The sequence below is a fragment of the Rhinopithecus roxellana genome, chromosome 3 (genome assembly GCF_007565055.1).
Source record: "Rhinopithecus roxellana isolate Shanxi Qingling chromosome 3, ASM756505v1, whole genome shotgun sequence".
NCBI lineage: Eukaryota > Metazoa > Chordata > Mammalia > Primates > Cercopithecidae > Rhinopithecus > Rhinopithecus roxellana.
In genome coordinates, this window is record NC_044551.1 from 5839270 (window position 1) to 5852859 (window position 13590).

At 39.1% G+C, this 13590-nt stretch overlaps 1 protein-coding gene across 6 annotated transcripts in view; it reads left to right on the top strand.

Annotated features, from left to right (window-relative positions):
* PDE4D (phosphodiesterase 4D) overlaps positions 1-13590 on the top strand; it is a 1457192-nt gene that overhangs the window by 1248408 nt on the left and 195194 nt on the right. For 2 of the 6 annotated variants that reach the window (XM_030926718.1, XM_030926719.1), the window contains one exon: positions 12226-12488. The exons of the other annotated variants lie outside the window; for them this stretch is intronic. In XM_030926718.1, coding sequence (XP_030782578.1) covers positions 12226-12269 — 44 coding nt within the window. In that variant the 3' untranslated portion in view covers positions 12270-12488. Of the gene's footprint in view, positions 1-12225; positions 12489-13590 lie in introns of those variants that run through there. 6 annotated transcript variants of the gene reach the window in all.

Genomic DNA, 13590 nt, shown 5'->3' on the forward strand with positions numbered 1-13590 from the left:
CCTGGGCATCAGCATCAGGGTCATCATCTGTTATCTCTCAAAATACATACAAGATTTTAAGTGGACCAAGTTGCTCCTCTCTGAGAAGAAAATCAAGTACCATGTCTACCTTTGTGGATGTGGGAGGGAGAGAGTTTGGGAAATGTTTAGTAACTGCTTTCTTTTTGTCTTCTCAGACACAGTACCAAGTCTCCTTAAATTAATAAAAGAAAGAAATATAAAAGAACCACACAAACTGCATTCTTCAGTTACTCCCTTTCTCCACAAAGTGCTTCCCACCCATTTCAGCCTTAAAAAATATTCTAGGCATACTCAGAAATACAATGACTGTGGTGGGGCAAAATGTTGAAAATTCCTTTGAGGCTCATTTCCCAAATTTTACTGGTAAGATGTTACACTGAATTATTTAACTCTAAATAAATAGGGAGTGTACTCACAGCATCCTTTCTTTTGTTATATCAAAAAGCCTCTCTCAAAAAATGCTTTAAAAATCAGTTGGATATGTTATTAATACTAATATTAATAAAAGTTAACATTTGCTGATATTTGAAATGTACTAAACACTCTAGATGAGTAATCTTTTTAAACCTTATGATATCCAAGAGGTAGACACAATTGCTATTCCTGCTTCATAGATGGGAAACTGGACTAGACACGTTGAATAATTTGATTAAGATACATAGGTAGAAAATGACAAAGTATGGATTGACTCAGAGGGAGAATGTTCAGTTCTCTCCTAAAATGTACTGGCATGTACACGCATACACAAGCTGCTGGATCTGCTGGTCCTCAAAAGTTATTCCCTAGGGACTTCTCTCTTTCTTCTTTTTTTTTTCTCTCTCCTTCCCTCCCCCTCTCTCTCTCTCTTTCTTTTTCTTTTTTCTTTTGAGAACAGAAAACAAATGTATGCCATCTATTCCTGAATGTATATGAGTGGAGGGTAGGACAAGAGGAGGGATAAGACCTATGGATGCACAGAAACTCTTGGGGAAACCCTAAGACCTCTATATATAAGATAAGGAAAGGATTCCTGCCAGGGGTGTAGGATTCTTCAAGCACTCTTCAATTCCCACAGTTCTCTTCCTGACTCCTCTGAAGTGCCTTTTGTCACCAGAGTGCCTAGGGACACAGCATCAACAAGGAAACGCCCAGGTGTATGTGAGAAGTCAGGCAGATGGGGTGTTTCAGAAGAACTGGCGTAACGCAGTGCTTCAGTGTTAGCACTCACCTTGCTTCTGGGACCGCTTACAACAAAGGCCTGAAAGTGCAGGCCCCACCTACTAGGCATATTCATCTTCTCTTTGGGTGAAGTCTTTTCGTCTTTCATGCCATTATCATCTCTTAGCTACCATTGCTAGGCAAAAAATTTCCTAGCTCACCATCTCCTGAGTGCACTTCCTTGAGATATTTCTGATGCTTAAATATCCAGTGCTTTCCAGTGTGCCGTCTTCCTTCTCTCTTTTTTTTTTTTTTTTTTTTTTTTTTTTTTGTGGTTCCTTTTCAGCACTGTTGGTCCTGTGGAAGTATTTCTAATTGACTGTATTCTATAGGCCACGTAAAACAGATGGGTGTTTATGACATTCTCTTCTGGATACGTTTCTGATGTTTGCATATTAAACACAGAACTGTCCATGTAAAGAACTTGATTTCTGCCTCTTCCTCGGTTTGCTTTTACTCCTTTAGTCCCTAGTATGTGAAAGGCTGTGCTTAGGCTCCAAGGACCCAGGGAGGAATAAAATACCTCCAATAAGCTTCAGGACCATTACTCTAGAGGTTTGTGGAACTTAAAAAGTTAAAATGTGTTCTGTTGAATGACAAAAAGCATTAAGTTAATAGAAAACAGAGGGCTTATAAGTGAACGGATAAATGAATAAGTAAAAGAAGAGAGAAAGGAAGGGAGAGAGGAAGAATGGAGCAGAAGCAGGTGAGATTGTTTTTCTAAAGAGCTAAGAAGCTGCCTACAGTGTTAGCTTAGAGACTGAAAAGGGTTTGGGAAAATAATTCAAGAATTTAGGGAACACTTCACAGCATGAGAAAGTGGAATGCTGAGATTGGTAAAAGAAGAGATGTTTCAAAATAGCCAAAATGAAAATAGAAAAGAACTGGTCACAAAACTGCGATCTCAGAGTTGAACGACAAATAAGATACCTCTGAAGTCATTGACTGTGGACTGACTGTTATTTGACTAATATTGCTTCTACAGAGAGAGACCTAGGTTTTATCCTTCCATAGAAAAAAATCTCAAACATTGGTAGATTCTGTTTTTGTGTTTTGATGTACAAGTCAAAATCCATGTGAAGGAGGAGGAAACAAGACTCAGGGGTCAGAAAATTGGGGTTTCGTGGCTGGCTGTCCTGCTCACCCACTTTACTTGTAACCTTAGAAAAGTCACGCCGATGTCTTGGATCTTTTCTGTTAAAATGTGGTGGGTAATAATAACACCTTCCTAATTTTGAGGAATTACATGAGATAATCTGTGTAAAAAATTAGCATGTGTCTGGGACATAGTAAATGTCAGGTCTTATTTAAAAGCATATGGAAAGTGCTTAATATGTTGAAAAGTGTTATAAACTACCAATAAATATTATTATATTATTCAATTACTGTTGATCCTCAAAGCAGCCATCTCTGGAAACTGTACAATTATTTGGGCCCTGATGCTATTGCTGAAAGCATTTTGGAAGTGGCTTTAGAGACCATTTACAGACCATATAAGACACACACATACAAAAAAGCAATAAGCAATCTCACTGGTTTATAGTAACACTTCACTTATGACCAAAAATATTATTTCCAATGTGATTACCAACCCTGTTCACCAGACAGAATGTCAAATTAGCTTAGATGGCGCTAACTCCAGAAATGAAACCATTCTCAAGGGATTGTAAAGAGTTATTTAAGAAGTATCACATGGACTTTCAAGGCAATTCCAAGACAGGGAACCCTAAAATCATTACAGTGATGGCAACATATAGAATAAGCATATAAACAGATTTTCCCAGGTGCAATTTTGAAGGAGACAAAATCTGAATTCTAGTCAGTTTGTGAAGGAAAAGGAGCAATCTCTGGGAGATTTATTTTACCCCTCAGCCAAACTCAGACAGTCTGTCTTTCTACACACCGTCCCTTACTGTTTCTCTTTACTGGAAACTGTGAAGGGTACTGGAAATAAAGGAGAAGGCCCATGTATCTAAGACTACTGGATCAGAGGTGACCCCAAGAACCTTCATCATTTCCACAGAAAGGGCAGCAGAGGAAAGTAGCCTGGCCTTTTGTCATGCTACTATTTCTCAGTGACTCTATTAAATTATTGGGACGCACTAAACAGTGTGTCTGCATCTTGTTCTTTGGGGATTCCATACAGTTCTCCCTTTGGCTGGCTTATCACTGCCCCTTAGAAAATGGTGTCTCAGCAATGCTCCTTTGCTTGCAGTTCAAAAAAACCAACTCTGCTCATTTATGCAAAATGAAACTTAGTGGAAAAATATAAGAAGAATTCACAATTCCCTGAGAATTAGTGGGGCAACAGGTGGTGGGGGAGGGATTGCTGGAGGATGAGGTTTGAAGGAATCAGTGCATCTTTACAGTGCTAGAAGGCTACAAATCAAGGGGAAGGTCTCATGTCATGAGTAGTCGAGTGAGATCCCCACAACTGTTCTTAGTTTCTTTGTCAGTATTTCAAGAGTCAAACAGCAGTGAAGAGATCTAATTTGTCTAGTTTGGGTCTTCGGCCTTGGCTAAAAGAGAACAGGTAGGTGGCTTCAGTTCCACCAAACTATGTAATAAAATGTGGTAGGAAGAGCTGAATGATGGGACCAGATTTTGTCGATTCACATTCTAGCTCTGCCACTTAAAATGCTTCTGCTCAAATAATTCATTTAAACTTCCAGAGCCTGAAATTCCTCATTTTTGTAGTAAGCACAGTAATAGTATTTATCTCATAGGGAGTTCATGAAAATTATCTGAGGAGATATTTATGAAAGGCTAGGCATGGTGGCTCACGCCTGTAATCCCAGCATTTTGGGACGTTGAGTTGGGCGGATTACCTGAGGTCAGGAGTTCGAGACCAGCCTGGCCAACATGGTGAAACCCCATCTCTACTAAAAATACAAAAAAAAAAATTAGCCAGACATGGTGGTGCACACCTGTAATCCCAGCTACTTGGGAGGTGGAGGCAGGAGAATCACTTGAACCTGGGAGGCAGAGGTTGCAGTGAGCCGAGATCGTGCCACTGCACTCCAGCCTGGGTGACAGAGGGAGACTTCATCTTAGGAAACAAACAAACAAAAAAATATATTTATGAAAAATGAAGCAAAATGCATGGCTCACGGTAAGCACTTGATCATTGCTGGTTATACTATTCTTAAGATTATCTAATAGGGATACCAAGTTTATTCCTGAAAGAAATTAGGGTGCTTTTAGATAGGGGAAATAAATGCTAGTACGATTGGTTTCAATGCACTATTCACTTTATTAATTTATTTCTCACTGAATTTCTTTTTATGATACTCATTTTTTAAGAGAGCCAGATGGTACCATCATTAATGTATCCCTGAGAACTCAGTTCCTCTGAGGGCACAAAAATTATTTGACCATCTCATCATTTGATCCACACACATTTATTGATACCTCTTTTATGCTTGGTTCTATACAACATGCCATGATATGTGGCACCTGTAGGAAGTCCTGGCCTCTGTCTCTAAATCTGTCATCTCAGCCCAACCCCTGCTTAGATTATCTGTGCCTTCTGCATAGCCATTCACTTTGCCTGGGTGCAATCATGCCTTCCTTACCCAACGTTTAACAAGTCCAGTCCAGCAACCAACATCATGCCACCCAACAGAAGGAAGGCATTATTGACTCAGAACAAAGTATAGCCACTCTTAGAATAAGCTTATTAAATTTTTTTTTTTTTTTAAAAAAAGATACGTGTCTTTTCCCAGGGGAGCAACTAGGCATTGTCAGGGGGTGGATTCATTAAATCAATACAGAGAATCCTGGCTGCACTATTTGTTAGCTATTTGACTTTGGGAAAGTTATTCTCCGAGCCTTAATTTCTCATTAGAAAATGGGAATAATAGCAAACCTATCTCAGAGCATTAAGTAATAATTAAATGAAGTGAATTAAGCACCAAATCTAGCATCTGACACATAGTAGGAACTAAAAAAGAAATACTAGTTCTTGAATAAACATTTTTTGTCTTGACTGTACTATGATACTTCCATCAGTGAGTTTCCAAGGCAAATGAATCATCTCTGGGATTGGAAGCTCAACATAAGCAACAATGAAGTAAAGAAAACAACTGAATTTCTCTTAAAATTATTTTCCTTTACTAACGTGTCCTTTATTGTCTGTGTTCACGAGAAACTAGCTCTGACTGCAAAAATGTCTGCCTGTTTCTACGGCCAGTTCTTTTCTAGATGTTTAAATTCCTAATTGTGCACACAATCTTAGTCACTATATTTTCATGTGCAAGCAATTAAAACTCATTTAACAGCCCTCCCTCTGGAAGGTTTTGTTCTCCATCTGCCACAAATCAGATTCCTTAGGAACATATTTGATTTTCAAACAATGTTAAAGTACTGTTCATTTTGTTCAAATTTCATTTATGTACCATTTTTTAAAGTGATGTAAATGGACAGCCACAAAAAGCTCAGCAGCTGGTCAAAACAAAACATCAAAGACACCATTGAAATGGGGTGAAAAAATTAAAAATTAATATGTTGGGACAACTCCAAATAAAAACAATAGTCTGATAAACATTCCTCAGACACATTTTGCTCATAACAACTATTTCCTTTACAGCAGATTTAAAATATGGCAAAATGGGAATATACCCGAGTTGCCACTCTGAATCTTACCTGTCCTGAGTTCACAGCAACGTATATAATAAGGAAGTCAAAAGGTGGAAAAGAGTAAATTTGTAAGTTTTTTGAAAAATATATGGTAAAAAGCTAGAGGTATCCAACAGATTTGTACGATAGATTGTTCATTTAAGGGCCGGGAGCGGTGGCTCACGCCTGTAATTCCCAGCACTTTGGGAGGCCGAGGGGGATGGATCACCTGAGATCAGGAGTTCGAGACCAGCCTGACCAACATGGAGAAACCCCATCTTTATTAAAAATACAAAATTAGCCACGCGTGGTGGTGCATGCCTATAATCCCAGCTACTCGGGAGACTGAAGCAGGAGAATCGCTTGAACCTGGGAAACAGAAGTTGGGGTAAGCCAAGATCGTGCCATTGCACTTTAGCCTAGGCAAAAAGTAAAACTCTGTCTCAAAAAAAAAAAAAAAAAAAAAAGATTGTTCATTTAAAAATCAATTAGATTGGTCAGGCACAGTGACTCACACCTATAATCCCAGCACTTTGGCTGGCCAAGGAGGGTGGATTGATTGAGGCCCGGAGTTCAAGACCAGCCTGGGCAACATGGTGAAACCCCCGTCTCTACTGAAAAAAAAAAAAAAAAAGTAGCCAGGCATGGAGGCATGGTGGCACACGCCTGTAACCCTAGCTACTTGGGAAGCTGAAGCACGAGAATGGCTTGAACCCGGGAGGCAGAGGTTGCAGTGAGCTGAGATCATGCCACCGTACTCCAGCCTGGGCAACAGAGCAGGACTCTGTCTCAAAGAAAAAAAAAAATCAATTAGATAAATGAGAGTGTGTATTCAGGGCAAATTAAATCTGTGCTCTTAGATTAAAAATAAGATTTAATTATATATATTTTTTTTTTTTGATACACGGTCTCACTTTTTGCTCAGGCTAGATTGCAGTGACACAATCACAGCTCACTGCAGCCTCGACCTCATGGGCTCAAGCAATCCTTTCACCTCATCCTCCTGTCTACCTGGGACTACAGGCACACACCACTGCACCACCACACCTGGCTAATTTTTTATTTTTTATTTTTTTTTCTTAGAGACAGGATCTCACTATGTTGCCCAGGTTAGTCTTGCACTCTTGGGCTCAAGTGATTCTCCTGCCTTGGCCTCCCAAAGTGCTGGGATTACATGTGTGGGCCATCACACCCAGCCAATTTTGAAGTATTTAATTTTTAAAATGCGAAAATGATTGGATAATAGTTCTCCCTCACTACAGGTGAAGTCCATTTTTATTTATTTGTCCAATGGGCTTCTTTAGAACATGAAATAAAAGGCAATGCTTGGTCAAATTAAGGCAGAAAAAAGAATTTATTAGGTTCTGAACATAAATAACTGTGAACTGGTAACTCTTTCAGCATAAATGTGAAAAGAGGGTGATTGGCTCGTCTTGAGGAGCTGAAAATTGAAAACATTACAATTTGGAGAGATAGCTTGCGGAAATCGTACAGTTTTCTCTGCTTATATGTCCCAGTGTTGGGAGACTCGAAATGAATCACCAACCAAGTTAATGCAATAAATGTCCATATATAGATCAATTGGATGTTTTGTCCCCAGCTTCCTCAGGCTTTAATAAACTGAATTGTTTTGGTATCACTGGATGAAAGGTTCTGTAAAAGTTCAAAGTATTGTTATTTGGGGCATTCACACCTGCATGTTTAAAATGCCTTTGTGCAAAATGTAGTCCAATCTGCTTTCAAATCAGATCTTCAAAGAAGGGCAGATTCATCCATGTGACAGATCACCTTAGGTGCTTCTCTACAAAGAGAAAGTTAAGCTAACAAGTCTACCCCTACTCACTATCTTCGTCTCTTTGTGCATAATCATCAAACGGCACCTCTGAAAAGAAGACCAAGAGAAAACTTTAGCATCTCTTTGCTGGAGATACAAAGCAAGATATAGAAGGAGCTGGAAAATAGTTGTTAAGTAAATACAGGGGGAAAATGGAAATTGAAAGGACGTACTTTTTGCTAACAGTTGTAAACTAAAAATAAAATTTGAAGCACGCTTGCCCCCTCACCTGAATGGACTTCCTCCTTGGCCAGAGCACTCTAAAATTTAACCTGAAAGACTGATTTAGGCTGCGAAGGGAAGTCAGACATGCCTTATTTTACCCCTCCAGCATTAACATCAACACAGACCTTAAGTCTGATAAGAAACATTTAGGATCTCTTTTCTTGGAAGCCTGCTACCTGGATGCTTCATCTGCCTGAAAAACCTTTGGTCTCCACAACCCCTTATGTTAACGCAGACATTCCTTTCTACTGATAATAACTCTTTCAACCAATTACTAATCAGAATATGTTGAAATCTACCTATGACCTCGAAGCCCTCCCCCAACTTCGAGTTTTCCCACTTTCCAGATAGAACCAGTATAAATTTTACACGTATTGATTGATGTATTATTTCTTCCTAAAATGTATAACAACAAGCTGTAGCCTGACCACCTTGGGCACATGTCATTAGGACCACCCGAGACTGTATCACAGGTGCATCCTTAACTTTGGCAAAATACACTTTCTAAACTGATTGAGACCTGTCTCAGATACTTCGGGCTAGCACAGTGAATATGAGAAAACTTTTTTGGTTGGGCGGTGGGAGATGGGATGGAGTCTCTCTCTGTCGCCAGGCTGGAATGCAATGGCGCGAACTTGGCTCACTGCAACCTCCACCTCCCGGGTTCAAGTGATTCTCCTGCCTCAGCCTCCTGAGTAGCTGGGATTACAGGCACATGTCACCATGCCTGGCTAATTTTTGTGTTTTTAGTAGAGATGGTGTTTCACCATGTTGGTCAGGCTGGTCTCGAACTCCTGATCTTGTGATCCACCCACGTAGGCCTCCCAAGTGCTGGGATTACAGGCAGGAGCCACCACACCCGGCTAAACACAACTATTTTTAAAGAGCATCTAAGCTCAGAAATCACAGGCATATTATGCCTGCCACTAAGGGAGTTAGTTCCATTGAAGGATATAATTAAGAGTGAAATGAATGGTGTGCGAAGCACTTAGGGATAGTGGTTCACAAATTTGTAATCCCAGCACTTTAGAAGGTCAAGGCCAGAGGATCACTTGAGGCCAAGAGTTCCAGACCAGCCTGGGCAGCACAGTGAGATCCTGTTTCTACAGAAGATAATAATAATCACCTGGAAACTTCTTTTTTAATGCAGCTAGTGAAAAAAAAAAAAAAAATCCGAGGTTTTGAAACCAACTCAAAGACAACAGCAATATTCAAGCATAAGGTGTAATAAAGGTTGTACACTAGATAGCTGGATAGCCAGAATAAAAAGCAGGAGATATTTACAAAAAATATAAGGAGGACTCATGTATAGGATTTTGTAACCGCTAATCATGTGATTTTACTGAGTAGGTGTAAAATGCTTCTGACAATGTGTGAAAATTTATAATCCTTAGTATTATATGTAGGATCAACATAGGTTAAGACCTAGATTCTAAAGTTGAATTTAAGGCTAGTTTATCTCCATGCTTAGATTTCCTACATTTCGTTTAAGAGAAAATGTCCCGTATATTGAATATTCATGAAAATCTCTGAAAGGTGTTATGCTATTCTTAACCTCTTAAAGGAGTGCACTGGATGTAATTAAATCATTTTTGCTGGTTCCGGTCGTCATGAACATCTGCTTTTGTACTTCCCTCTCATTCACAAATGCACTTAGGAGCTAATGATCTAAATGAGGACTTTTTTTGCCCCTACAGTAACATACAGCAAATCTGGCTGCACTTTAAGTTCTCATCTGCTGTCCCATATTGTCTAGTGGTCAATTCATGATGTTACTAAGGTTGGCTTTATTGGCGTCTTTTGTGAGCTGCTGCTGCTTTTTCCTTGGCAAACCTGATTACCAAGCTATTGCATTGAGCATAAAATAAAAGCAAATTAATTCAAAATAAAGGTGAGGGTTGAGGGAAATTCATCTCTGAGGTAGACCTTTAGGATATGAGATGCATAAAGTGAGCAAGATCCTACAAGCGTTTATTTGACTTTTCTGGGTTCTTTTCACCTATACTTACTGATTTTGAATAGTATAAATTCCTGGATAATTAATCTGGATAAGTAAGTTGTCACCATACCTCTAGAGAAAATAAAATCAACCAAAATATGTTTAATTCTTGTTTAATTCTGTGCTCTGGGTTTCAAGAAAACAAAAATGAATAAGATTTAGTCCTACCCCCAGGGACTTGACACAATATAATAGTACATATGCAAAAGAAACTGGCTAGGTGTGGTGGCTCACACCTCTAATCACAGCACTTTAGGAGACCGAGACAGGAGGATCACTTGAGCCTAGGAGTTTCAGACCAGCCTGGGCAACATGGTGAAACCTTTTCTCTACCAAAAAAAATATAAACGTTAGCTGGGCGTGGTGGCACATGCCTGTAGTCCTAGCTACTGGGGGAGCTGAGTTACACAGGGTTGCTTGAGTCCAAGAGGTCTAGGCTGCAGTGAGCTATGATCACAGCACTCCAGCCAGGGCAAAAAATCTTAAGTAGTCTCAGGACTGTACCACAGAGTATCATAAGAATTCCAAAGAGGCAAAGACCAAATTAGAATAATAAGCAATGAAGGCTTCCAGCAAACATGGTGTTTTTGTTGGGCCTTGAATACTCTTTAGATGCTTTAGTTTAATGTGCCATAGTCACACTTTCTATACTGGGAGTGTTAATGGGTGATTACTACTCCAGAGCTTTAGGATAGATTCCAGTATCCCAGCAAAGCAGCCCCATTCAACTAGAACCGTTTGCTATTACAAAAGAGAGGTGATCACTTGTGATTTCTTAACATTTCTTCACTTAGCCTCTGGCACCGGGCTTCTGAAAGTCCAGGAAAGGGCAATGACCTCCGGGTTTTGAGACCAGAGATATAATCCCAGCTCTGCCTAGCTCTCTGTGTAATTTTTGGTCAGTAATTTAACCTGGGTTGTGTTCTGTAAAATGATGATATTGGATTAAATAGTATCTAAGAATCTAACTAGCTTTTTCCTAATATTTTATTATTATTTTTAAAAAAGGCATGCCTCTGATGTGAATTGCCTTTATTTTCTTTAGTCATATTTCCCTAAGAAGTGAATAAAAGATACCAAGGCAATGTGTGAATTCCACTTTTCCCAATCTGGATGTTTAGGGGATATCCTTGACACCATTTGCTATTTTGAGTTTTCAACAAAGAGTTAAAAGAAAATTCTGGCACTCCTATCTAGTCATCCTCTCCAGTTGGCAGAAGTCTTCATGTGGACCTGATGGTTGCCCAGAGCAACAAAATATTAGGGACAGAAACATGTTCAGGGACTCGATTGTATAAGTGACTCAGAGCTGAGAGACCTTTTCCAGCTTGACTGCAGCCCATACTTAGCTAGAGTGGGTATTTGTCTATTCCTGTCTGCATACTGTGACTTGGAGATGCCTATTATTTTGCTTGCTAAAATATGGAAGCCAACCTTGAAGCCGGCAGAGAGGAGTTAAATGATCAGAAGGCAACTGTCTTGTTCAGCATGTCTGACCCATGAAAGATCATTAGCACTAGCAAATATAAACAATATCAGGGAGTGGTCATGGGCTTTGAAGAGCACATACCAAGAACATTAAGAGAACTCATTCAATACAAATTCAATGTAAGAGTTACTATTCAAGGCTAATTATCTCTTTTGAGTTAGAAGAGCCCAATGGGGAGCCACTCACACAAATCAATACCTCTTTCCTTCTCTCAGTTGGAGCCAGACATCTCTAACTATGCTCTGAATTAAACCGAATTTTTAAAATGTTTTTCTGTCCCTAAACTCTTTAAATCCTGAGGTCATCCCTTCTTTGTTCCATCAGTCTGGCTCCATGATACCAATTACTCCAGCTTGTTAAGGAAGTTATTGGCATATGGCAGTCATGTCTTTTTGTTTCTATGCAATGTTGCCTGGAGCAAGAATTGGAGGGAGAAGTATTAGCCAAGTCTTGTTTAAGTTCCCTCTCTTCAACTGTTTAACTAGGTTCCATCTTGATTATGTGTTTGGTTTTATTTTGATTATTTTGATTTGGTTTTATTTTATTTTGATACACCATATACATTCTTCTCACTTGCACATGAACAATGTCATTATGGTAATAATAACAATTATACAATATTAATTTCTGTCCCCATTGAATACTTATTGAATGTCATTATGATCAGGAGCTGGTCCTCTTGGTTTGGACATTATGATTTGAAATGAATATTCTTTTTGAATGATTGGAAACTTAGTCATAAACTCAAGTGGTTTACAATAGTAACTCTTATCCCAGTAACCACTAGCACCTGTTTGGAAAAATGTCTTCGGATCACTTGTTTGCAAATATCTTTTTCCTTAGGCTTCTGGATGGAATTGAACCCATATACGTTACTTGACATGTGAAACATGTGTGACCCCGGCAGATGATTTGGCTGACCTTGAAAACTACAGCTGTTTAGTCACTTTGAAAACAATGCAATACAAGTGATTTACTAGGCTTCAGTTTTAACCATTTTATGCTGACTGGTGGAAATTCTAACCCTTTAGAAAGAAAAAAAAATTGTGAAACAATGGAAATGTACCATCCTGGGTATTAATGTCATTAATTTCAATACATTTTCTTACAAAAAGTGTAAAGAAGTCTTTGCTTGACCTTACAGGAAAAAACAGCATCCATGTGGCTTTATTTTGCTTTTTTTGTTGTTCTTTTTAAATTAATGAAGAAATCCAAGCTTTGACTTTTGTTTCTTCTCCACCCAAATCAAAAGCAGTCTATAATCTCCTGCAAAGATCAAAGCTTTTTGCTTACTATAAAGTATGTGCCCTGCGTAGGCATTACATGGTAGAAGGATAGCTTTCTGTTCCAAGAAATCTCTATTAGTTCTATTAGTTCTCTAGTTGCTATGTATATATTCTCTTTTAGCTAAAATATGGTTCGGTGAATGAGTCCTGAAAATTTCGCTGTATATGCCAAAACATGTTGTATACCATAGATATATAATATTTCATTCCAATTTTTAAAAATTGTGCTTCAATCAAAACAGAAGTTGATTTCTTTTTCCAGAAATTCAGAGTGAGCAGTCCAGGGCTGCTGTGGCTGCTGTAAAGTCACCAAGGACCCAAAGCTTCTCAGATAATTTTTTTACCATTTCTAGATTATAGGCTTTGTCTTCATGGTTTGAAATGACTACAAGAGCCCTAGCCATGACAACTAAGTGGCCAGCAGCAAGATGGAGGAAAAAAGAAGGAATAGTACAGCCACTGCAGTTTGAAGGGACTTCTAAGAAATCCCACATAATGCTTCTACTTACATCTCCTTGACTCAAATTTAGTGGCAAGTCTCTAGTGCAGGGATTTCAATCTCCTTTAAGCAAATGAGTCTTCTAACCTCTCCCTCTGGCCTGCCCAGTCTCTCTCAAATCTCTTGCCATCCTGTCCTCCTTACTCACTTTGGGAAAACCCAGCTCTGTCAGTTTTACAGTCTGCCTTCTCCACTTCCTTACCTGAACTCCTGGGAAAAATAATCCCACATCACTTCAAGCTGGAATTCCAACAAAGTCACCTCATTGGACCCTCAGAGCACTTGACACTTAGTTCCTGCTGCGCCTCTCTCTCAGTCCTCTTCATGCTAATTCCAAACTTCTCCTCCCTCTTCTTAAGCCTCCTGAACCAGCAGTTCCTCATCTCCTTTCAGCAAATAACTTGTTGCTTTTTGAAGAAAGTC